Raw genomic sequence first — 26632 nt, forward strand, 5'->3', positions numbered from 1 at the left:
GCACTGGTTGCAGGAGAGAGCCAAGGAGAGGCCCTCACAACAATCAGACGTCAGGTCACATGCCTCCAACCTGCAGGGCCAGGACCCCCAAGAGATAACGCCAACGATCAATGATCTTGACTGATCCTTCTTCAACTTGTTTGACTTCCACTTCAATGTTCAAAAAAACAGGCTCTACCCCTAGAGTTCCTGGTTCAGTAGTTTTGAGGAAGACCTGGAAATTTGCATTTCTAATGAGTTCTCAGGTGGTGATGCCAGTTGTCACATTGAGAGCTGCTGGACAATTCATAAGTTGTGGAAAGAATGAAAAAGAAAGGTTGAGAGAGCCTCTGATTAGAGAACAAAGCAAGGAGAAAGACTTGCTGAGAAAGGGACTTTTCACCTAAAACTCAAAAGATGAGAAATTCAGTGAATGGGGGCCAAAAATAGTGATGCATGCCTAGGAAACTGCATGTCTGCTGTCCTTGTGGAAGGAAGGAGTGGGCATATCTGAGACACAGACTGTCAACTAGATGGCCAGAGTGAGTAGTGGCAGTGGTGTCAGATGAGGCTGGACATTTTAGGTCATAACTAAGGATTTAGGATTTTATCCTGAGAGCAGTGGAAAACCAAAGAGCCTTGTTCCATGTAATAATGGTTCTGTAGTAATATTCTTCTCTTTAGAGATGCACACTGAGGTATTTAGGGGAGGATTGTCAAAATCTATGACTTGCTATGAAGTAGTGTACCAGATAGATCGTTTATGCTAACTGGTGGTATATAGGTTTTAGATATCCTAATCATTGCAGATTTTGTGTATTTGGGAATTCTTATGCTAGAGTAAAGAGTATGGATGGCTGGTGCTCAATAAATGGGTCACATTTTATGATAATTCACAATGTCGTGTAACTACCACCTCTGTCTAGTTCCAACAGATTTTCATCCCCCCAAAAAGAAATCTGTACCCATTCAGCAGTCCCCTCAGTCCCTGGAAAACCATTACACTACTTCCTTTCTCTATGGATTTGCCCATTCTGGACATTTCCTGCAAATAGCATCATAAGACGTGACCTTTTATATTTGTCTTCTTTCACACAGCCAGCCTTAAAGGTTTGCCCATGCTGTAACGTGTCAGGGCTTCATTTTTTTTTTATGGCTGAATGATATTCCACCGAAGGCACCAGTGCCCTGTTTTAACAAGCCTCCTGGGTGATTCTGATGCTGACACTAACATTTGAGAACCACCAATGTCATCACTTGCTTTTCGGTCCATCTTTCTCACTGGACTATATATTCTGCAATGCCCATATTTATTCACCTTGGTACCCCACCACTTGGCACCATGCCTAGCACTCACGAGTTGTCCTATATACTTTTACTGAGTGCTTACTACCTCCAAACAACAGTCTCAAGCACCCGCCATTTTACTCATTCCATATATTGGAGCCTGGTTGGAATTTATGTCTCAGGTTGTTATTCTGCCAATGTTGTATTCTGCCTAATTGAATGGAATCAGGAAAGTTGGAACTTTGTCTCTGTTTAAGCAACGTCATGCTTGGATGCCCCTTCCTCTGAGCCCAGCCCTAAGGGATGATCCTGGGAGCTTACCCAAGCCTCCTCAGAGAACTCTTCCTTTGCTTCAATCCCTCACACAGCTCTGCCATCCCACTGTCACCCAGGGCGTTGGCAGCAAGATCCAAGCTCCTGAGGTGTTTGCTTCTTGTGATCATGTAGGACACATTCTTGCAGCAGGCGGCAGTGAGGTGACATTGCACCAACCTGCAGGCACAGCGAGAGATTATCCACATCTCTTGAGGAGAACGCTGCAGTGGGATAACATTCAGAAACATTAGTGGGGATTTACTTTATTCCTTCCTAACTGGTCACCTTTCTGTCCATCCCTATGAATGGCTGAGACTGTGCAGAGTCCATTGGCTCAGGAGACAGATGGCAGTGGAGAGTGGAGAAAGTGTTTGATGGGACTGGAGGTAACTTTAGAAAAATAAATGAGCGCATAAGAACTTGCTTCCCGCCTGGAGGTAGGATAAAGATTCTCCGTGGTGGAGGGGGAGAGAGAGAGAAAAAAAGAAGGGTGAGTGGAAGTTGGTGAGGTCCCTGAGAGGGAGAGAAAGGATGACAGAAGTCACTGAAATGCTGGGTACGGCTTGGAATCCAAAAGGAGATTCATCGTGTGCTTCTGTTCCCAGGACGAGTGGGGGAGGGTGAGTGGAAATGGCCCCTGCAGTAACAACTGGGTACTTCATTTGAGTAGAGATGATGGAAACAGCTTCAGAGTCTCGTATCTTCAGGTTAGTGTGCTGAGGACATAATGGCCCCATTGGGGATGAGAGAGTCTGTCTTCATGATCCATTCATGACAAGAATGAGGAAGGACCCAGCTGCGAGGGCTTGTACCTGAAAGTTGGGTGAGAAGGACCAAGTCTTTGGTGCCAGCATGGATAAATGGTGGTGGTGAGGGCCGGGTAACCTGGCACTTAAACACAATCCCCCAAAATGGCATCCCCAATGACTAAGCTTAAGTTTCCATGCCATGCAGAAGGAGGGTTTGAAATGCCAATTTCATGAAAATAGATGAATTCATACTTGGGGGACAGTCAGAGTTTTGTGGATTATAAGCTCTATCAATCCCTTTCTTTTGTTTATTTTTGGGAAGGGAAAAATCACATAATGGTCCTACTTTTTGATTCATTAAATTCTATCCTTGTAATTGATCATAAGAAAATTCTATTAAGTACAGAAAGATTGATAAGGTACACATGACCTGAAGCACTGTACACAAGCTAAGTGTCCAGCTTTAGGGGATTTAAAAAGTATTCCATGAAATGAAATACTGTACCACACTTCATTTACTATTATAATCTGCATACAGGGGTCCCCCCTTACCTGTGGGTTCAGTCATTTGCAGTCAACCACAGTTTGAAAATGTTAAATGGAAAATTCCGGAAATAACTCATGATTTTAAAATTCTGAGTAGCGTGATGAACTTTCACACCCAGGACGTGGATCATCCCTTTGCCTCCAAACTGTAATCGCTACCTACCGGTTAGTCACTCAGTAGCTGTCTGGGTTATCAGATGGACTGTTGTGGTATCAGTGCTTATGTTCAAGTCACCCTTATTTTACTTAATAATGGCCACAAAGCAGAAGGGTAGTGAGACTGGCAATTTGGTAGAAATGCCAAAGAGAAGTCAGAAGGTGCTTCATTTAAAAGGTGAGTACAGGACAATAAGATATTTTGAGGGAGGGGGAAGGGAAGAGAGAGACCACATTCCCATAACTTTTCTTACAGAATATTGTTATAATTATTCCATTATTATTGTCATTCATCTCACTGTATTTAATTTATAAATTAAACTTTATCATAGGGATGTACATACAGGCAAATACAGTTTATATAGGGTGCAGTGCTATCTGTGTTTCCAAACATCCACTGGAGGGTCTTGGGATGTATCCCCCATGGATAAGGGAGGATGACTGTGTCTTCAAGGACAAAATGCGAGATCAAAGGCAAAATTTTGGTTCCTTGGGAGTTCTAGTCCCCACCTCCAGTGTGTGGTGGCTGAGGACCACTTGAGACTAGGTGTGCACAATATTTAGAGCCCTGTGCCCACTACGTGGTAAGAATGCTAGGATTACTTTGTGACACATTAAATGCTACTTATGCCTCCAGGAGACATCTACGAAAATATTAACAGTGATTATTGCTTGGTTGTGAGATTAGAGATTTAGTTCTGTTCACTGAGATATCAATTTTTCTACAGTTTGTTTAGTGATAGAATATTTCTGTTAAATAGAAACATTCCAATAAGGGGTGAAGAAATTGAACCCAGAGAAAAAGGATTAAGAGATAAGCAGTCCCTCCTGTCTCCATTCCAAGCACAGAACGAGGAGCTGAAGATTAACTTTGGGCAAGAGGATGTGTTTTGAGATGTAAACAGGTTTTGGAGATCAAGGATGATCTAGTCCTCCATACACCCTGCCATGGGGCTCCTGTTCAGAATGATTTCTGTCCTTGTCACACTTGTAATGTCAACATACCAACTTACCCAGAGTGTCCACTGGACCAAATGAGGTTCAGTTGACCCCAGAACTAATTTTTGGTTCCAGTACTCTTACTCATATCTCCTGACCTTCAGGGAATCTCAGCCCCCACTGTGGTAGAGATGACCCCCAACAACCATGGGAAACTTACTCCAAGTCCTGGAGGTGACAAGATGGTTCTGCCATGACCTCACACAGAAGGTTCATCCCATTATCTCCCAAGGGGTTCATGCTGAGGCTCAGATGTGTCAGATGTTGGTTGCCGGTAAGTGCAAGAGCAAGAAAGCCACAGCCAGCGACATCTACATTGCATTCATTTAGTCTGTGGGACACATGTAAGGGAAAGAGGAAGATCACACTCATGACTCAATGTGACCCTGGATGAGCCACTTCTCTTGGCCTCAGCTTGCCCCTCCTCTGGGAGAGGACCATGTTTGTATTTAAGAAGACTGTCAGGCATACGTGTCAGAATGACCTCGAAGTGTTAGGTGCAATGCCTAATGCCCGTGCTGCATGCTGATCAAGATCCTCTGTCTGTCTCCTGTTAATTTGTCCTCATACTCAATGTACTAGTTCCCTGTTGCTACTGTAACAAATCCCCACCAATGTGGTACTCAAGAACACGTGTGTTTTAGTACAGCTCTGGAGGCCAGAGACTTGCTGTTAGCAGGACCATCTCCTTCTGCAGACTCAAAGAGAGAACTATTTCCTTGTCTTTTCCAGCTTTTATTGGCTGCCCACATTCCTTAGTTTCTGGTCACAAGCCAGCAATTGCATCACTGACCTCTATCATCTCATCTCCTCCTCTGACCCTCCTGCCTCCTTTTTTCCCTTACAATGACACTTGTGATGACATTGGGCCACCCATGTGATCATGTGATCTAGGATCATCTCCCCATCTCAAGATCTTTAATCACATCTAAAGTCTCTTTTGCCATGTAAAGTCACATAATCACAGCTTTCAGGGGTGAGGATGTGGACATCTTTGGGGAGGGGTGTCATCATTCTATTATCTTTTCTTGCACTCAGTATCACCCCATCACTTAGTCACCAGAGAACCTTGGAATGTGTCACAAGATAGACTTATTAAAGTTCTATTCTTTAGCAGAATTTCTAGCTGTAGGCCTGCCATTAACTCATGTCTATTTTTCACTCACATGAAGTTATTGGTGGACTAATTGGTCAAAGAGATGAAATGATAAAGCAAAGTGATCCCAATGGAGCAAGTTGACAGTAGGGGGAGAGGAGTGACAAAAAACTTTCATTCTCACCATCAAACCAAAGATGTAAAATAGGAGAGCAGTCTGACAATATGAGGAGGCAGCTGTTAAAATGGTGATGTGGACACCTGGTGGGACAATGGCAGAGACATAGCATCCAACAGCTGTGTGCCTGATCTCCCTGGAGTTGTGTCACACAGCTTTTGTGGCTGCTAGCTGTGCGTCACCAAAACTCCATCTAAAAACCTCATTTACTTATTATCCAACTCTCCCCTACTGGAATTTAAGCTATATAAAAATAGGGACCCCGCCCATCTTTTATCTGTTATTATGAGCAGCTAAGAATGTTAGGGACTTCATAAATACAGTGGATCCCCATTATTCATGGATTCTGTATTTGTGAGTTTGCCTGATCACCAAAATTTACTGACCACCTAAATCAATACTTGTAATGCTCATGGTCCTTCATGGGCACACAGGAAAAAATTTGAGTCACCCATTGCACACATTACCAGCTAAGGTCGAACTCACTTCAGCTCTTATACTTTTGTAAACAACAGTTCTTTCTGTGGTCCAGTTAGTACCACATTTTTTTCACTTCTGTGCTTTTTTTGGTTGTTGATTTCATTGCTTCAAAAGTAGAGCTGAAATCCTGTTCAATGTGTTAATCTCAACAAATCTGTAATGTGCCATATGGAGAAAATACATGTGAACCACGCAAAATAAGGTTAGCTATTGACCCCTTGATAAAAATATTGTTACCAGAGGATACAGGACCCCTAACCCTCTATTCTTCCCCCTGCAACAGGGACCCTGGATCAGTGTCAATAATTCAGTGTTCTCAGTGACTTTATAGAACATAACTGCTACAAATGAGAATCGACTATTTAGATGAATGGCAACTTTCCACTGTAAGAAAATGCAAATGAAGAGATAGAATTTTTCAAGGAATTGTGAAATCTATAAGGTGATAAGTAGGGACAGGATATAGCACACAGCAGGTCCCTTCATCCTGTCCATTTCCACGCTCCTTGCTCTTCAAGAGAGGCACATGCTATTTGTCACAAAGCTACAAAGTCCTCACAGGGGATTGAGTTGGACTCACATCAGCCTCTGTAGAGCACAGCTGAAAAGTTTTAAGGCTCGACACAACAGATTCACGCCTTCACTCCCCAGGCTGTTGGTTGACAGGTACAAGTGTGTCAAGCTCTGGTTCCCAATGAGAGCCATGGCCAGATCCTGGCAGCTGGCAGCTGAGAGGTCACAGTTCCCAAGTCTGCAAGGAAAAGCCCCAAAAAGGAAATGATGAGGTCTAAAAGTTGCACCTTTCCTTTGCAAGGAAGGGAAAGAAACATCACCCCAATAGCTGACATGCCCTTAGAGATATACTGCATTGTCACACCGTGTCTGCATTGAACTTGCGAACTCAGTGTCAACAATGATACTCTAAACATTGTGGGTGGTTAGGTGGTGGTGACCACAATGGGAACGCATGAGTAGTGTGATTCTACTGTCTGGCTATTTATGTTCCCCACATGTACTATGGAATGAGATTTTGCCGAAATGACTGACCTTCCTATTTAAAGTACATACATTTAACACATCAGGACCCCTAGATATAAGCAAGACAGTCTACCTGTTTCTCAAAGCTTAAGAAGTGGTTGTACTTGAAAATAAGAGTTCAATAGTAACCCTCTTATGGGGTCGTGACAAAGTTAAGTGAAATGGCACATCTAAAGTGCTTAAAGCAGGGTATTGCATTTAGCAAACATTCCATAATATGGATGGTGATTTTTTTCAATAAAGGAAGGAATGCTGGTTGGGTTGAACTTGAAAGGGGTCAGGATATGCTATCCCAAACTATGCCACTTTGCATTATTTTGAACTGATGGCAATTGAGACAAAGCAGACACAGAAAGAGCTCTCTGTCATCCCTCTATCTGCCTAAAAGCAAACATTCGTCCCCCCTGTTTCTGTATCAGGAAAAAGACAATCTCCTTTATCACTAGAGATGGAGATGAGTCTTGATATAACTATTTTCTACCATTCATTCCCCTATACACTTCCTAGTCACCTTCTCATGGTTTCTCAGCCATAAAGCCAAAACTCCCTTTCCTTTATCTCCTCACTTCTCCATAATTTATTACCCTTTGTTAAAATGGAATAAAAGATCCCAGGTCTAATTGCGTGTTTGGGTTTTTCACTTCCTTTCTGAAGCCCTCCTGCCCTTAAAAAAATTAACATCAATATAATTTGTATGCCCTTTCTCCTGTTAAATTGTCTATTGTCAGTTTAATTTGCAGGTCCCAGACACAAAACCTAAGAGGGTAGATAAAAAGGTGTTTTTGTTTGTTTGTTTGTTTGTTTTTTACCCTTTTACAGACTGATGGAGAGAAGATATGTTGTCTTCTACTGTTGCTTCGACTATTACCTTCTAAAAAGGGTAATTTGTGCTATTTGGTTTTCAACTCTTGCCATGACTTTAGAATCAAACTCTTACTGAAGTCCCCTGCCCCTCCCTGATTACTTGGACGACCTCAGTTAAGACAAGATAACTCTGGTGAAAGAAAGTGCAACTCACATCAGCTTCTTCAGGGTGCACTGTGAGACTTTCAAGGCATCACAGAGAAGTGTGATGCCCTGGTTTGTCACCTTGTTTCCCATGAGGCTGAGAGATTTCAGGCAGGTGGATGTAACCAGGATTTTGGAAATTGCCAGACAACAGGTGTGAGTTAGTCCACAGTGATCCAACCTGCAGACACAATGTAAAACTCATGCCTATCTGTCCTCCAGAGGCAACCCAGTCCCCTCACTCACCATATGTCAGCCATTCTGGCCTTTCTGCTGGTTCCTGGACACTGCTTGCTCTGGCCTTGGGCTCTAAGCATCACCATTCCTTTGTCTGCATCATCCCTCCTCATCCTCAACCCCAGGTCTTTATGTGGCTCTATTTTTCATTCAAGTCCCCTGAATGTTACCTCTTCCAAGTAAGCCAGTCTCACTACCTTACAGAGTGGACAGACCTCCGCTCTGTCCAGCATTATTTCATTCACAGCAATGATTACCAGCAAACATTTCCTACATTTATATGTGCACTTCTTTATTTTTAATTGAAATATATCTAACATACAACATTGTGTAAGTTTAAGGATAAACATGTGGATTTGATATATTTAGATATTGTGATATGATTGCAATTGCAGCAATAGTTAGCTCCTCTATCACTGTCACATAAGGGGTTTTTGTGTGTGTGTGTGTGTGGTGGGAATCATTAAGATTCAGTCTCTTAGGAAAACAGGCAGTGATTTCCTTTGCAAAGAGAGGCCAGGAAACCCCTTCCTCCAAGAAGTCCTTCTCAACCTCTCTTTAGTTGCTTTCCAATGGGAACCTTACTGCTTTTAAATTATTTTTAGTTAGTAGAGTGGGTTAATCTTAATACAAAACTTTTACATTCTTTTTGCTTACAGAATATAGAAGCCTTCGCAAAGAGAAATCCCGTTAATACATATTTGTATAGATTCAGCTGTATGCAAATATTTCTGTGCAATTTATGTAAATTAAAACATAGTTGAGTACAAAAAAAAGATGTAGTCTTTCAGCAAGTTTGAAGTTTATGATACAATATTGAAGCCTATAATCACTACATTGTATGTTAGATCTCCAGGACCTATTTGTGTACGAGTTGCAAGTTTGTGACCTTAACTATCTCTCCTATTGTCCCAGTAACCCTCATTTGACTGTTTTTACAAATTTGGCCTTTTCAGAGTCCATGTATAAGTGAAATCATACAGTATTTGTCTCTCTCTGTCTGGCTTATCTCACTCGGCATGATGCCATCAAGGGCCACCTATGTTGTTGCAAATGGCAGGATGCCCTTCTTTCTCACCGCCGAGTAATCACTTGCAATTATTTATTGTCCATCTCTCCCCTAGGTCATAACTGCCATGAGGGAAGGTGTCTAACTAACTTGGCTGGCTCCCTGCTGTGTCTTCAGCACCTACACAGGAAGCACTTGAGCATTTGCTAAAAGGTGCAAACTCCTGAGAAAACTGGCAATACTTACGAGAATTGAATGTTGTCTACCCCATGACCCTCCTACCCAATTCTACCACAAAGCACATCTCCAAGGTGTGACATATCAATCTGCCATTATGCTAGTAGCGTCTCACTACACCCAGGCTCGTTACCCTACTGGCAAAGCACCCAGAGAGAACCAGCAGCTGCTTCCTCTTTGTTCTCAGAGACGATTGTAAAATCACTTGGCATTGGGTAAACACCTCTGCACCTCCATCCTTCAAGGACTTTCATGATTCAGCTGACTTCCTTGGCTACATTCTTTAAAGTGAAGCTTAAGAGTTAGAGAACACACACAGGGCACAAAGCAAATCAGTCTCTCGCACTTACTGTATGTCTGCGAGCAAAGCCCAAGACAGGGCCCATGCTTCTGTGTCTCAGGTTACCCTGGGCATCCCAAAGTAGTGCCTTCAGACCAAGCCAATTGAATCGACAAAACACATGCACAGGACTTACAAAACTGTGGTAACAGCCCCAAAGTGGAAATGACCAAAATGTCCTTGGATAGAAGAATGATTACATCACCCAATAACATTCAGCAACAAAAAGGAACACACAAAATGGCCTTGATAGATCTCAAGGGCATCTGCTGACTGAAAAAAAAAAGCCAATCTCAGGTGGTGACATACTGTATGATTCCACCTAAAGAGTATGACAAAATCACACCTCTCTGTGATGCCAAATGACAAAAATTAGAGATGAAAACATGAATTGTTGTCAGGGATGACAACAATTAGAGATGAAAACATGAATTGTTGTCAGGGATGGTGGGGTAAGGAGGAGTGTGGCTCTAAAGGCTAACACAAGGGTGATGGCACTTCTGTATCTTGTTTGCTGTGTGGTCTCAGGAATCTACACATATCCACATTTCATGTGATAAAATGACAGTTTAGTGGCAATAAGTACAGATACACTCTTGTGTGACCATCATCACCATCCATCTTCAGACTGTCATCCTCCCAACTCTCTAACATTTTTGAAACTTACTGTGCATTATTATTTCAAAATAGAGATTAAAAATAACAAGAAGAAACCTGAAATCAAAGAAATGAAAAATGAAAACCATACCCAGGACTTACCTCAAAGACTGCAACAAACATCTAGGGTGTCTTAGTGCTTCATATGCTATCCCTATATCTTCATCTTTCAGGTGAGTGCCTTCTAAGCTCAGGTATTTAACATTACAGTTGGTGACAATAGTGTTCCAGAGATAATGGAGACCAAAGGTAATCTGTACACTTTTAAATCTACAGAAGACAAACAAGAAAATATGCATTAGGCACTGGCGATAGTCATAGCGTAATTTTTTCTTTTCACACTTTTCCCATTCCAACTCCCTCTTTCTCATTATTTGCATTTATTTAATTTTAAAGCATCAAATACTTAAGCACCTATGATGTGCCAGGCACTGGGAATGGAGTATTAAACAATGCTAATATTCTATGCTCTCATAGTTTCATCTGGTGGGGGGATGCATTCAACAAAGAGTCAAACAAGAGAACTAGGCTTAAGAATGAAATACAATAAATGAACAAACAAAACAGAAACAGACTCACAGATACAGAGAATATCTGATGGTTGCCAGATGGGAAGGGGTTGTAAGGGTGGGTGAAAAAGGGGAGGGGATTCAGAAGTACAAATTGGCAGTTACAAAATAGTCATGGGATGTAATTACAGCACAGGGAATATAGTCAATAATATTTTAGTAACTATACATGGTGTCATGTGGGGACTGGACTAATTAGGGTGATCGCTTCACAAGTTATATCAATGTCTAACCACTATGCTGTTCACCTGAAACTAATATAATATTGAATGTCAAATATAAATGAAATAAATTAAAAATTAATCCTACCTCCACCAAAGAATGAAATACATATAGTCCATTGAGAATAGAACTACACACAGATATAAAGTCCAGCTCAAGTTGAAGAAAAAAGTCAAATGTCAAAACAATACATATAATGTGATACCATTTGGATTAAAATTATTCTTACACCAATATATACATATAATTGCATATAAAATGCATGAGATATGAAAGTAGTTAGGGAAGTAGGAAGTTGAAGTGGTATCAAAGGACTTAATACCATCTGTAATTCCTAAATCTCTTTGCCATTGTCATGTATTCCTGTTGTGTTACAAATACAGTGATAACATGAGGATTAGAGCAAATTATAGGGTATAACAAGAATTTAAAACAGAGACCAAGTGGAAAATATGAATCTAACTGCTGACAGAGGAGTTTGGTATAGGACTTTAGGTGAAAGAGGCATTATTTATTATTCTGAGATTACCAAGCTCCTAGGCACAGCCCATTTTAAGGAAAGTACTGAGAGAACAGAGAGGAAAGGCAAGAAGGGGAAGACTTTTGCAACCAAGAACATGACTTGCTCTAGCCTTGGTTGTCACCTGTGCTTTGCTTGGTCTTGAAGAGAAGAGCAAAGAATAGAACCTTTGTCTGAAGCAGAATTAGTACTTTGTTTGCTACTCCAGGGGCCTGGTGAGTCCCTGGAGTCTACAACAGATCCAGGAACTTATTACATGTTCAAGTATTTGTTACCTATGAATTAGCCTAAAAGCACTCAGCACTGATTTAAAGCCTCCTGTAAATCATGCACTTTGATCTTGTCATCGCCTCAGGCTCTACCACTTGCCTGAATGAGCCCCACCCATCCTATGCTTTTGGGAACTTGGTCCCTGTACCTCCCACAGTACTCATCCCCTCTGAATACATTATACAGATTGGTCTTCTCTCAGCAGGTAGGAGAGGAGAGCTGTGACATGGCCATGAAAGGGCATGTACCAGAGCAGGGCAGGCTTACATCAGGTTCTGTATTTTACAGGTTGGCTGTCTCAGTTTGATGCACAAGGTCTTCATGGCCCATTCATTCAGAATGCTGCCACTTAGATCCAGCTCTTGTAGGCTTGGGTGGGTGCCGAGCATGAAGCAAAGATTTTCCCACCAGTTGTCAACCAGGACCTTGAACTGCATCCTATATTGGAGAAGACAACTAACATTTGTTTCCACAAAGTGGATATTAACACAAGCATCAGTGCAAGAATGTCAGAGTTGAGGGACCAGAATCTATTGGGAAGAGACAGGGATGACTTTAGAGGCTTAGAGGCCAGCTTAGTGACATCACTTTGTGCTTTGCACGAGCAAGCACTTTCATATCCACCCTTCGTACTGAGTATTTGGTACCCCAGGAGATATGCTAGGATGACTTGTAGTTGCTGGCTCTCAAAACAGATTTCTGCTTAAATTCTTGTTCCCCCTCAAATGCAAAATGGTGTGGCCAGTATGGAAAACAGTATGGAGTTTCCTCAAACAATTCACTACCATACAACTCAGTGATCCCACTTATACAAAGGAATTTAAATCAGGATCTGAGAGATATTTGCACTCTGTTATTTGCAATAGCCAAGATACGGAAACAACCTAAATTTCATGAATGGATAAAAGAAAATGTCACACACATGTACATACACATGCACACACAGAAGAAAGTGGTAGCCATATGAGGTGGCAGATATGCTAATTATCTTAACTGAAGTGATTATTTCATTGTATGAAAACACCAACATCTAAAGACGAAAGGCAAAGAACTGCAAAATGGGGGACTCACCCTTGTGGAATCACAGGCCATGCCTCAGTCGGCTCATCTTCTGAGAAGATCTCTTGGACATCCATCCTAATTCTCCGCAAACAGTGGCAGTGCTGGAGACAATAGGAAGACACGAGCAAGTCCATTTGCCGGTTAACTGAAAGCCATACTTCTTGGAAGCCATTCAATGCCAAGCGGACAAACTCTTCATCTTGAGTCTCGAAAAGACAGTAGAAGGAGTCCAGGAAGTCTTGTGGGGCAGCGGTGTTGGCCCGCTGGCCCAGCAGACAGACCCAGTGCAGAAGTACCCGCTTCACCACCAGGGGCACAGGACACCCAAGCAGGTCACCCAGTGCCCTTGTCACCTCTTTGTTCATCAGGCCAAACAAGAAACGCTTCATCTGCAGTAAGTGGACATTGATGCCAATCTGTTTGAGCTCCATTAAAGTCCTAATATTCTCCGTGAGCAGAGGGTGGGGGTCCCAGTCGCTCTCCAACCCTTCTAGAATGTAGTACAAGGCAGCACAAAACTCTTGGAGGCTGACATGGAGGAACGTGTAGCAGCTGTCATTGTGGCCATCTTGGTGAAGGATGTTCATGTGAAACAGAGTGGAGAGCTTCGAGTCTGTCAGGCCATGAACACCCAGGTCGTCGTTGTAGAACACAAACTTTGTGCCCCACACCCCCTCTGTGGCCATCTGGCACAAGCCCTTCAAGACAACTCTTTCTTCCGGGCTGAGACAACGGCCGAATGCATCCTGAGGGGTGAGCTGATGGACCACAAAGGTGACGTACAAGCCTGTGAGGACTTGGCAGGTGCATGGCAGACTCTTTCCTGATGCCTCTTGGATCTGGAGGGCCTGGCAGATAAGTGACAAGATGACAGAGCCCTGGCATTTGTCAAAGAGTGGATGGTTGTGTGCCACTGAGTGCAAGACTTGTAGTTGTTGGTGCTCACTCTTTGTGTGCTTGAGAAACAGCTGAGCCCTCCCTTCTACCGACATGCCTTCAGCTAAGAGGTAGCGGGGAGACGTGACCATGGCCTGGAGCTTCTCCACACCCACGTCTCTAACTGTGATTATCAAAGAGGACCTGGGGAGCAGCACCTTCTTCAGCAGACTGTGCATCAGGACTGCCACGGGCTGCTTCTCAGCCCAGTCATCGCAGAGGTTCATATCATCATCCTTGAAGGCAACATCCAGGTCATCAAAGCCATCAACCACAAACAAGAGCCTTTCTGGTTGGGCTGTGATCTCCATCATGGGAACCTGGGATTCTGGCCACTCCCCAGAAATTAACTCCATGAAAGTGCTCTCCCTCCTTGACTGTATCTCTCTGGCATGGAGAAAGAAGGCGTAGGAGAACATGTCGGAGTACAGCTCCCCACGAGCCCAGTGCAGGAGGACCCTCCTGGCCAGCGCCGACTTCCCAAGCCCTGACTCTCCATGTAAAACCACAGTATGGGGCCGGAAGCCCCACTGGTCTGGGTTAAAAGCACCTGACAACACTTGCATTTGCTGACAGTCAGAGGCAAAGCTTTCAAAATCACAGCATGTGTCTGACTTCAAGGCGAATCTTGTCATCACATGACCTTTGTAGTGCCACTTGTCACCTTCTTGGCCTAAGTTGGACAGGAGCGAGAAGAAAAACAGGAAGCAAAGTCTGGAGAAGTCTGGATTTCAGACAGTCTACAGACATGAGAGTTTTGTCTCTTCCCAGCAACATGCTGGCAACAAACCCTACCCCTCCTTCCTCCATTTAAAGGCCCCATCCTCAAAAGTTTGTGGACTTTCTACAAAATGACTCCTTTTGTCCCGTAACCCAATACCTCTTTTCAGAACTTCATACCTGACACATTGCATTTTTATTTGCTTATGGTGTATCTCTCCCCAGTAGATGCTACATTAGACTTTTAAATTTATTGCGGTATCTTTGGTATTTATCCCAGTACTTGGCACCCTGTGGACACAAGTGTTTTCTCAATGAATAACCTATACCATGTGAGGCCTCTGAAAGGTGGAGGAGCGTGAGGGAGAGGAGTACATGTATGCATGGCCCCAAGTTCTACACCTGCAGGGTGGGCTTGCATCTCCAATTCTGTCCTGGTAGGTCCAGGCTGCTATGGAGATGCATGTCCATGTGACAGACACAGAAAGGCATGCACAGCCCTCTGCTGTACTTCATATCCCCATGACTATTTTGTAACTATTTTAAAGTATTTGTACTTCATCCCTTCCCTTTTTACCCAGCCCCCAACCCCCTCCCATCTGGCAACCATCAGTTTGTTTTCTGTATCATGAGTCTGTTTCTGTTTTGTTCACTTATTTTGTTCTTTAGATTTCACAAATAAATGAGATCACATGGTGTTTGTCTTTCTCTGTCTGACTTATTTCACTCAGCATAATGCCCTCTAGGTCCATCCATGTTGTCACTAATGGCAAGACTTCCTTCTTTTTATGGCTGAGTAATATTCCATTGTACATATGTACCACTTCTTTATTGTCTTTTGATGGACACTTAGGTTGCTTCCATACCTTGGCTATTGTAAATAACGCTGCTGTGAACATAGAGGTGCATATGTCTTTCCAAACCATAATTCTTTCACATTAACCTGTTTTATTTTTATCCCAATGTTTGTCATAAACTACAATGCTTTAATTATTGTCTAGCCCCTGGCTCACAATACAAGGTTCGTGATAACCTTATTATTTTATCTCCATACCTCCAGCCTCTGTGACAGTCTTGGACATCCAATAGGTACTCAGTAACATGAAAAATAAAAACCTAATTCTGGGTCCTTACATTTTCTGGCATCACAATGATCTTTTAAAAAGATAGTAGGAGTCTTGTATGTGTATACAAGATAATTACTGGCTCTATATAAGATCTCTACACAAAAGTTCTAAATCTTACCTTTCTTTATTTTGTATCATGTCTATGCTTAAGAGCTCCAAACCTCTCTCTCTGGTGCTGATTTGTTTCCAAAATTCTAGGTTCTGGTGTCTAACTCACTACCTTCAATTGTCATGGAGACCTCACATTCAATGCATCAAAAACTCATTTCATCTTTGACCTCCAGCCCAAAACTTCCTCCTCCTAAGTTTTCTGTAACTGATAATTAGAAAAAAGGTAGTTGTGAACTTATCTTGGAACAGGTATTTGGCTCATTGTTTTGTACATAAATCTAATTTTAGCCTCACATCAACCATCTACGGTAGTTTGTTCATCTGTAAAATGGGGATATTCTTTATGAGACTGGTTTAGAATGCCAGTTATAAAATGTGAAAACAGTGAGTGCCTGGCCCTAGGAAGTACTCTAGAAGTGTCATCAACATCAGTACTAAAAATGGACAGTACTGACAGCCATCAAGTTTTCAAATATTTGTCCAACAAATGACTAAGTAACTCATGCTGTGCCATCATGCTATGTTGTACAGGTAGGAAAAAATGCCTAGCTTGAAGCAATTCCATAATTCGAGATTTAAATCATTGATTCTTGGCATCACCATCCACCAGTTGTCTCAGTAGAAGGTGGGAGCCATTCATGCAGCTTTTTATTCTGAAACTCCAAACCCTAAATTCTATTAAATATCTCATAAGTCCAATCACTTCTTTCCATGACCACTTCCTTGTATATGAACATTAATAGCAGCATTATTCATAATAGCCAGAAAAATGGAAAGCATCCAAATGCCCATTGTTTGATGAATGGATAAAGAAAATGTGGTCTGTCCATAGGACAGAATATTATTCAGTGCTAAAAATAAATTAAGCCTATATGTGCTACAACATGTATGAACTTGGAAAACATTATACTAAATAAAGGAAGCCAATCACGAAAGGCCATCTACTGTATGAGTCCATTTATATGAAATGTCCAGAGTAGGCAAATTCATAGGGACATAAAATAGATTAGGACTTGGGGAAGGAAATGGGAGTGAATGCTTGTGGGTCCAGAGTTTCTTCTTGGGGAAACCTCCTGGAATCAGATACTGGTGGTAGTTACACAACCTTATGAATGTACTCAAAACCATTGAATTGTCCACTTTAAAAGGGTGAGCTCTTTGGTATATGAATTATATCATAATTAAAAAAAGCCTCAAGTGACATTTCCTCAGAGAAGCCTGCCGTCACTTCCTTGACTGGTCAACTGTCATTTCACACCTGTGATCTTGTCTTCATTTTATATTGTCTGTTTTAATTAACATATAACCCTGGACTGTCGACAGTATGAAGGCAAAAAATTATAACAACAACAACAACAACAACAACAACAAAACACCACTAGCTAAGTCATTTTGAACCAAGCACTTGACCTCTTATCTCTATTTAGCTCCTGTCAAACAAGCTTGTCCTTAATGCCCACGGTCTCCCCCATGAACTTGGGAATTTGGAATTTATCTTCATAAAAACGGGCTGCCAATAATCACAGTGAACATACTGTGACTCTGTCTGTGGTGATGATGTCAGGAACTTTTAAGGAAGGGACTGACGTAACAGAGACAAACGAGGATGAAGAAAGGGACAGTGGACTCCCCAGCCATCTAAACTCCATACACAGCCCCTCCCCCAATGTCATAATTTAAATGTGGTAATAAAATATAGGAATAAATCATTTATTTACCTTGATCTTTTGTCTCTGCTGCTGTGGTGCCATCTTGTTCCATAGCTTGTGACATTTCTGCAAAAAAAGAGGAAATAAGGATAAACTCCCACACATTTAGGTAAATCATCCAAATCAGAGATGGCACAGACCCATAGAATAGCTAAGATAAGCTCTGCAATGCCAGGTTCATTTTCCGACCTGTTTGGCACATGGCAACCAAGGGCTCAGCTGGAGGGATAGAGTGTACATAAAATGAGCACTAGGTTCAAAACCAGAAGGTATGGTTTCTGGTCTCATTTCTGCTCTTTATCCTTGGAGACTGCCTGGCAGGTCATTAAAATGAAGGGTCAAAGCTAGTGGTTCAGAACTAAGGGTCTGGAGTCAGACACATGATTCAAATGTAGATTCTGTCACTTACCAATTGTGAGGTGTTAGTTAACATACTGGACCCACACATCCTTCTGTTTGTTCATCTATAAAACCATAGTTCCTGTGTTGTAATGTTGCTCTGAAGAATGCATGAGGGGATTTGGTAAAACATCACATAGCCTCTATGATGTAATAGCTCACACTTATTGAGAATAGCCATCATGTGTACTTATTAGGAAATAGTTTCCTAGTGCCACTATGTACATATTTGTCTTAGATGATGTGGGGAATAACCTTGCCATATGTAAGGAACAGTCTCAGCCATTGACAGAGATAGAAAACGGTGGAGGCAGATATATAGAAAAACACTCTACTGGATAATAGCAGAAACATGTTCTTCTAAAGTTCACCTGTCAGCCCATAAAACATGTTCCCAATTTAAAAGGGTGGAAATCAAACAGCATATGCTCTCTTAGCATGACAGAGTAAAATTAGAAGTCAATAGCAAAAGGAAATTTGGAAATTCAGAAATATGTGGAAATTAAACAAGGTGACCATAAATCATCAAAGGGTCAAAGAAGAAATCATGAAGCAAATTAGACAATTATCTTTGAGATGAGTGGAAATGAAATGCGACATACCAAAACAGCACACAACTAAAGTGGTGCTTAAAGTGAGATTGGATATGTCTATACAAGGAGAGTTTTGGCCATTTAGCCTGTGGGTATCAGTTACATTATTGGACAACTGGAATGACAGTTACTGCCACATAGGTAGTCCGAGAATTTGGAGAATTATGAGATAAAGCACTTGGTACAGTGCTGAACCCATATGGTCTTGGTGAGTGGTGGTTCTCAGATACAATAATAATTTAGAGGGATTTCCAGAAGTGGCTGACAATAAAACTCCAGCTTCTGTCAATTTTGATTTGGTCCTACTGCCAAGATTAGTCTGTCATTGTCTCTATGTCATACCACCACTAAACTGTCACTTAGTAATCTAGTAAGACACAATTTTATCACTGGGAAAATGTATAGCCAAGAGGACTTACCCTGGTAAGCTTAGATGTCCATTAAACTTGGAACAATTTATAACCTCTGGAATTCTGGAACTCTGACTCATATCAATTCCTCTGACTTGAACATTAACTTTGTTTCCTATCCAGAGCCTGAACAATGCTGCACTAAAATGAGGTTGGTTTCATGATCAGTACTAATGTCTGGAAGATTCACCAGATACAAGTGGTAGTGTGGGTAATAGTGATGATTGCCTGCCATCTACAGAAGCCTGCCTCTCTCCTTCTGGGTTCTGGCTTCACTGGTTAGATCTTATTTGTTGGCTCATCTCCCTTCTTCCCTACTGAAGTGTAAGCTTCATGAACATCTATGGATGCATCACAAGCACACAGAGCAGTGCCTGGCATGTTGTCAATGCTCATGTTTGGGAAATTGTGTCACATCTGGTTTTATGCTATCTGGGTCTCTCTACAAAAGTCTTCAAAGCAGATTACGAGGGGCTTGTCTTGGTAGGATCATAAAGTTGCCCAAACTGAAGATGGGAACCCAATGGATTGTCATAAAGACTTAAGACCACAGAACTCTCTTGGACTTAGACTAAGAGAGACAATGATTACAGACCTTCAGAACCTATCCAGTCAGCTAATGATAGGATGTTAGACTTGAAAGAACATTAGATAATCAGCAGTCATGGTTTCAGTCCATTTCTCCACCACCCTCACACTGACCTGGCACTTCTTCCATGCTTGTTCCATGGTCAATCTTCATTGGTGTAGAATCTTCTGGTATTTTGACCATAAAACATTCTACAACACAGAGTAGATGAGAGAACAGCCTTGATAAAGTCATAGCAATTATTCAAACCAGGGACAAGAGCACCCCCTGCCCAAATTACTGAGGGGAACTAAGACAAGCCCCAGGATATCATGGTTTGTCCCATGACTAGCCTGTAATGGAGATGATGGAGTCAGATCTAAGGGCTGCCATCAGAGAGACATAACAGAGATGTACAGTAAAGAGTGCTCTGATCTTGAACTTGGAAATGTACATTTCAGTCCTTTTTTTGCTGCATGGCCTTGAGTAAGTCACATAATGAGGCAGCATGTTATGGTTATTAAGAATTTATATTCAAGAGTCTTTGAACTTCAAATGAGTTAACTACTCATTAGATGTCTGTGGGTTACCCAAATAGAGGTGTCTTCAACTCATGAGGGCTCCCATTGGTCTTCCCTGATCTATGTGCTACAAAACACCTCTTTCAGCATTTCCTGGGATGAGGCCATGGAGACCTATCCACCCAGTTTCTTATGGCAGAAACTTGTATATTATCCTTGATACCATATTCTCTTTTTGCATGAAACCCTCAAAAACTGCTGTGTGTGTGCTTGTGAAACAGCTTCCATTTTTATTTCTACTTCTTTCTCTAACTGCCATGGTCACTCCAGTCCAAGCCACCTCCATCTCTCCCATGGGGTACTAGCACAGCCTCCCAACTGGTCTCTCCACATCTATTCATGACTCTGTCTGGCCCATTCTGGAGCAATGCTGAACTGCAAATTTGATTATTTCCCTCCACTCCTTTAAAACTGCAATTGCTTATGCTTTGCTATTAAAATTGTTTTCAAGATGCTGTGTTCATCTCTCTATTGTCGCCTCCTGCCACAGTCCTTCCAATTCTCTGTGGTCTATCTGGGCTCTTCCGTGGTTAAAGGCTTCATAATGCTGCATCTCTTGTTCAGAATATGCTTCTCTACCATGTTAAGTTAGCTTGGATAACTCCTTTTCTTCATTTTTCTCTCAGCCTGAACCTTACTTCTTCTAGAAATTGACTCTAGTCTTCACTTCCCTCTAATCTGAAGTGGAGACCTCTCATATTTTTCTACACCATCCATTAAAAAAATGCCCATTTATCCCTCTTCCTTACTGCACTGAAAGCTATAAATAACTCTGGCATGTGACACATGATGATTTATAGATATGCTAGATGAATGTTAAATAATGAGCCTCATATTTGTTGCATGTTAGCTCATGAACTTGTAAAGTTGTGCGACTTGGTAGAACCTCTATTTTAGCTTCTGCCATGGGGAACTTATTCGTTGGGTGGGTTTGAGATGCAATGGCAGGGCAGCACATGTCAACACAAGGCCTAACCTGGAGTAGAACCAACTCAATAAACATTAGCTATTATCTTAATTTTTACAATCCTCGTTTCCTATGAATACCAACATGTATTCCACACAGGGCTTCTTTGAAGCCCAGAAGGGACAGCTTCTCTTAAAGTCCTCTGTAGCCACATATGCTAAGTCGCATGCAGGCATGGACCATCTGTGGTCTTTAGGGCCAGTTTGACTGCTCACATGTGGGACTCTTTTCTAAGTTTACTGTTCATGGTTGAAGAAAAGAATTCCTTCAGTTAAGGAAAACTTACTTTTTCCCTACTATTTTTCTCCCAAACACCCTAAGATAATCCACCCTTTGATCTAAGTACATCACTATAATATGGCATCAACATCCTGTGTAAAGTCAGTCCCTACAAGAGTTCCTTGAACCTTAGTCCCTCAGCCTGGGGCAAAAGTCAGGGAGACATCCACTGTACAGCTACCACTGCATTTTCAAAAAATGGACTCAGCTTTGTTAACCATTTTCTATACATTACCGAACCTTCACAACAGCACATGTGAGCTTCACAGGTACTGTTGCAAGATGTAGAATACAAGAGTCAGAGCAGAAGGGGTCTTGCCCAAAGTCACACATGTAGCCAGTGGCAGCTCCAGACTCAAGCTTAGTAGTTATAGCTCTAAATCCTGTTAATGAACGTCAACCAAATTCTGTCCAGGTAGAGGGTCTTGTGCCTACTTCTTCTCCTTCTTTGTTCCACAGGCTAGATACTGCGCTAATTTCCAGCTGGGGAGGAATGGTCCATGAGTCAATTTTCAGGGTTTAGACTCATGCTATAGGGGCGGACCCAACGAGAAAACAATGGTGTCCTCCCTCCCATTTCCATAGTAACTTGAGGTCCCCCAGCTTCTCTCCTACCCTTGGATCTGCCCCATGTCTTACTCACTTTCCATTTCATCCCTTGCCTTCTGAGAGAGCATAGGCAGGTTCATCTGTTCGAAGATGGTCGTGGATATCTTCCAGACAAGGGGAATTCTACAATGCTCATGCAAGAGGTAGGCCAAGTGTTCCACACTGGCCTTATCCACTTCAACCCATGGAAAAGAGCACATGGCTAGTTCTGAGGCATTTTCCTTTAGTAAGTCCTTGAATGCCTGAAACTCTTCTTCGCCCAGCTGCTTGAAACACCACCACAGTCCATAGCTAGAAAAGGAGGGTAAGTTGGCTTCTTCCATCTTAATGCAAGGCTGGAGGCTCAGGTGTGGATGGATGAGTAGATTTTTGGGTAGTAGGGAACAAATGGGACCTGTGGGAAGAACGACAAAAGGGAATCACATTTTAATTATCATGTTCATCCAACCAACCTCAATCAACTTAATAGATGGAGCAGCATTTCTCTAGGCTTTTTGTGAAACATACCAAGAGAAGCCCAATCCATATGTAAGAATTCTTCATAGACTAAACATCTCTTGACACTATATCTGTCTATCTTGTCATTAGACTGTAAGCTGTGGGCTCTTTTCCTGCCTGTGTCCCTGGTTCCTGGAACAAATTCAAAATTTTTGTGAGTATACTTCGGTAACATGCCATGCTCATAGTTTAGAGATAGCACCTCATAGACAATGGTCCTGGACTGACCAACTGCCTGGAGAAACAAATAGTTTCCCCCCCTTGTGGTCTTCCATTTTTTCTTCCCACCCAGACAGTGTTTTGTTTCAATGCTTTGCTAATGATGGTATTGTGGCAGACAGCAGCTGGATTTGTGTGTTCCTGGTGCCAAGTCTGAAGGTTCAGAGTCCACCGAGGTGGAATCTAAGAAAATCAAACTCATAGATAAAGAAGATTGGTGGCTGCCAGGAGCTGTGGGGGAAAGGAGGAGATATTGGTCAAAGAGTATAAAGTTTAATTATAAGATGGATATAGCCACACATCATGGTGATGACGGTTAACATTACCATGTTGTATACTTAAAATTTGCTGAGAGTAGATATAAAATTTCCTCACCAAACACACAAAAAATGGTAACTATGTGAGGTGATGGATGATGGTGGTGATCACATTACAATATATACATATATCAAAATGTCACATTGTATACATACAAATTTTATGTATGTAAATATATTATGTATGCAAATATAAACAAATATGTGTAAACATATGCAAATATATATTTTGTTTTTTTAATATATAATTTTTATTTGTCAATCTTACCTCAATAAAGCTGGGGAAAAATATACTACATAAGTAATTTGATTTTAAGGTGGGGGGGTGTATACTTCTGTGATCGCAAGGGCTCCCAAATCAGAATGATAGCTCCAAGCTCAACTCCTGCTCCCATAACTTTTATCATACGTCCTCAGGGGCAAGTAACCAAACCTCCCTGAAACTGGGGCACTTGCTCCTCTGGAAGGTGGGAATCAGACCTCATTTTGGAGGGCTTTTGTGAATTTTCAGGGGAGTAACACGAACTCAAATCCTGAGTGACATCTGCTCTAATAATTACATGGCAGGAATGAGACTTCCTAAGCAGAATAGTATGACATATAAGCAATTACTCAGAGTCACGTTTAGATTTAGGATTTGCTTGTTTGATTTGTGGGTGTGTGGGTGAAGCTAAGATATTTCTATATTTTGGTAACTCTGGAATGTCTGAAAGTCAGGACACGAGGCATTTGAGGCCAATCTAATCCAGTCTTCGGAATTCTTAATTAATTTTGTCAAAAGAGAAAAGATTTCTATGAACTTACCAACCCTCTGAGGAAAAGAATTGTCTTTTTATGTTACCCTGTTTGCTATTCACATGATTAAAACACTTATAAGTCAATAATAATCACTTCCCCTCTCCCAATGTGAAACAGAAGCCACAATATGTCCATAAACAATAAATGCCATGTTTTTTACTAAAACCAGATTTCTTTGTGTTGTTTCGTATGCACGAATGACCTCAAGACTAAAGCATCGGTAGCACCTCTTTGCACTGTAGCCATTTACAATATTTTGTTGCATGAAAGTGGAGCTTTGTATTGAGAAACAGACTATGTATAATCCTCCATTTAAAAAAGCTGCATAAATGGACAGGTGGAAGTGGTGAGAATTAGGGCTAAGAAAAAGTAGCTGGGAAAAAACACACACACAAAAAAACAAACAAAACCCCTAAAACACACACAGTAGGACAGTTTCTACTTAAGACAGAGAGTCACGGCCATACACATGCATAGTAGAAGAGAAACACTTTGCAAACTCCAACTAGATAGCCTTCAAAAATTAAAATTTTCTACTAATAAGCAAATATGCTCAGTGGTAAAACACTGATATTTTAAAAACACAGCAGAGATCAGCAAACTTTCTGAAAAGAGCCAGCTATGTTAGCCTTTGTGGGTCAGTCTGTTGCAACTACTTAACTTGGCTCCAGTGTGAACATGGCCATCGACAATATGTAAACAAAAGGAGAAACATGTTCCAATAAAATGTTTGCAAAAACAGTCAACAGGCTGACTTCACAAAGATCCAGATGAAGATGTCAGTCATCAGCATTTCTACTCAGTTTTGTATTCTCTCCACAATTATTTAATGTATTCCATAGCAAAGTAATTGGGTGAAAAATGAGAAGTATAAAAAGTGGCAGAGAAAGGTAAAATATCAACATTTGTAGGTGGGTCTGTATTACCTAATAGAGCCAAGGAAATCACTTTAAAAACTATTATAAATCACAAGTCATCATTAGATTGGGTTGGTAACAAATTTGACACCCTAAGTAAAATAAAATCCTGCCCTAATTCTAATAACCAGTCAGAAAACATAAGAGATCAGATTAACTGCAGCAACTACAGAGACAAAAATGTGTAGAATTTAGGAAAGTGAAGTGCCCATTTTGAAAGCTTTAAAATGTCCCTGATAGATAAAAACCTTGATGGGGAAAGACGGAGTGTATATTTTCAAAATATCAATTCTCCTTAAAGTAATCAGTATGATAACATCCCAGAAGTCCTGCTGATATTTTTATTAGGGTTAGAAGCTCATTAAAGTTCTTATAAAAAGCCAAAATAGACCATAAAATTCTGGAGGGAAAAGTTTATTTACTCTGTTGATGTCTAAGCTAAACCATATCCTCCATGAGAGAAGGTTTCCTAGGATCTAAGATAGAAGATACATTACATTCAAAAACATTTGTTTGTGTATAATTCCTACTTCACACATAATAATTTGCAGATGGAATAGAATGTCTTAATCTGTAGAAATGAGACAAATAAGACAATTCATTCAACTCAATTCAAGAAGTGAACTGGTATAAATAAATTTGAAACACAGGACAAAGATTACATTATGGAAGAAACTCTTCCAGCTGATAAAAATGATCAATAGTTCAATTTACTAAACTGAACAAAGGACTGGAACAGATAAACAAAACTGAATATGGCTCTTAAACACGCTTGAACTCAACATAGTCATGAATGATAGTGATGATCAATACGAATTACAAGGATGTGCCAAGTTTGATATAGTAAGTTTGGCCAGGTCCATAGTGTTTGATTATCTCCCACTTTGTTATGGGCTAGGAAAAAGGTGCTCCTATGTTTTGGGTGGCGTTGTCAACAGGTGCCATTTCTTTGGTGGGTAATTTGGCAAGGTCTATGCATTTTAAATATAAATGTTATTAGACACAGTCTTGTTTGCCACAGCAAGACTGAAGGCCATTTGGGTGTTGATCAATTAACAGGTGTGTTAATTCAAGTATTGCATCTTTAAAAATGCCCAACAATCAGCACAGAATGGTGCCCCAGCCTGTAAGATATTAATATCCCCACCCCATATAAACACACTATTTGGGGGGGGGTGAACAGGAAATGCGTGAGTGGGGGGAGGGTGAACTAAGGTGCCAAAGAAAGAACACATTTTACTTTATACCTTCTCATGTTTGCTTTTCTGAAAATACTGAAAGATATCTCCCATGAAAACATCCTTTTAGTAGAAGTTATTGGAAATGTATTTTACTAAAATAATTGAGATATTACCATTACTCATTTAAGAAAGACTAGAGAGAGAGAGATCATCGACAATGGAGATGACGTTTTTGTGCTGTTATTTAAAACTGAACCCTAGCAAGAAAATAAACTTTTCTGCACATTCTCATATACTATTGAAGAAAAATATTGACCCTATTGGTGGTTGGAAGGAAAAAAAATCTTATTTCTAAGAAGTTAAAAAGGTTACATCCTAACCACAGAGCAATGAAAACTTTGTAGGTTAAAAGTAAACTAAGATTTCCTTGTTTTTCACCTCTAACATAAAACAACCCGGATACATGGAGATTGAAAACAAAACACAAGAAATACCCCATCACCAAATCTCTCTATTATTTAGTTAAGTGATTAAATTAATAAGGAAAGTTTATTTAAAAGAATGAATTTCAGATGACTACACCTAAATCCTTTTATATATAAGTGATTTGAATTCAAAACACTGCACCAAAATTCACTAGAGCAATTAGAGGAAAATGAAGAGAAACTTGGCTATAAAAAGCTACAAAATCCTGAGTGGTAGTAAAAAAATAAAAAAAGTATGGTGCAGGGAGGGTTAT

At 41.0% G+C, this 26632-nt stretch overlaps 1 protein-coding gene across 1 annotated transcript in view; it reads right to left on the reverse strand.

Moving 5' to 3' along the window:
* Positions 1 to 22376, reverse strand: part of NLRP5 (NLR family pyrin domain containing 5) — a gene marked incomplete at its 5' end in the record, with an annotated part of 27125 nt that extends 4749 nt beyond the window's left edge. The window contains 12 exons of the mRNA XM_011379313.1: positions 5 to 70; positions 1588 to 1758; positions 4192 to 4362; positions 6366 to 6536; positions 7842 to 8012; positions 10414 to 10581; positions 12160 to 12330; positions 12964 to 14554; positions 15665 to 15673; positions 17567 to 17623; positions 19662 to 19739; positions 21998 to 22376. Of these exons, the coding sequence (XP_011377615.1) occupies positions 5 to 70; positions 1588 to 1758; positions 4192 to 4362; positions 6366 to 6536; positions 7842 to 8012; positions 10414 to 10581; positions 12160 to 12330; positions 12964 to 14554; positions 15665 to 15673; positions 17567 to 17623; positions 19662 to 19739; positions 21998 to 22376 (3203 nt within the window). The remainder of the gene's footprint in view (positions 1 to 4; positions 71 to 1587; positions 1759 to 4191; positions 4363 to 6365; positions 6537 to 7841; positions 8013 to 10413; positions 10582 to 12159; positions 12331 to 12963; positions 14555 to 15664; positions 15674 to 17566; positions 17624 to 19661; positions 19740 to 21997) is intronic.
* Between the last annotated feature and the right edge of the window lie 4256 nt (positions 22377 to 26632).

The sequence above is a fragment of the Pteropus vampyrus genome, unplaced genomic scaffold, assembly GCF_000151845.1.
Source record: "Pteropus vampyrus isolate Shadow unplaced genomic scaffold, Pvam_2.0 Scaffold357, whole genome shotgun sequence".
Lineage (NCBI taxonomy): Eukaryota > Metazoa > Chordata > Mammalia > Chiroptera > Pteropodidae > Pteropus > Pteropus vampyrus.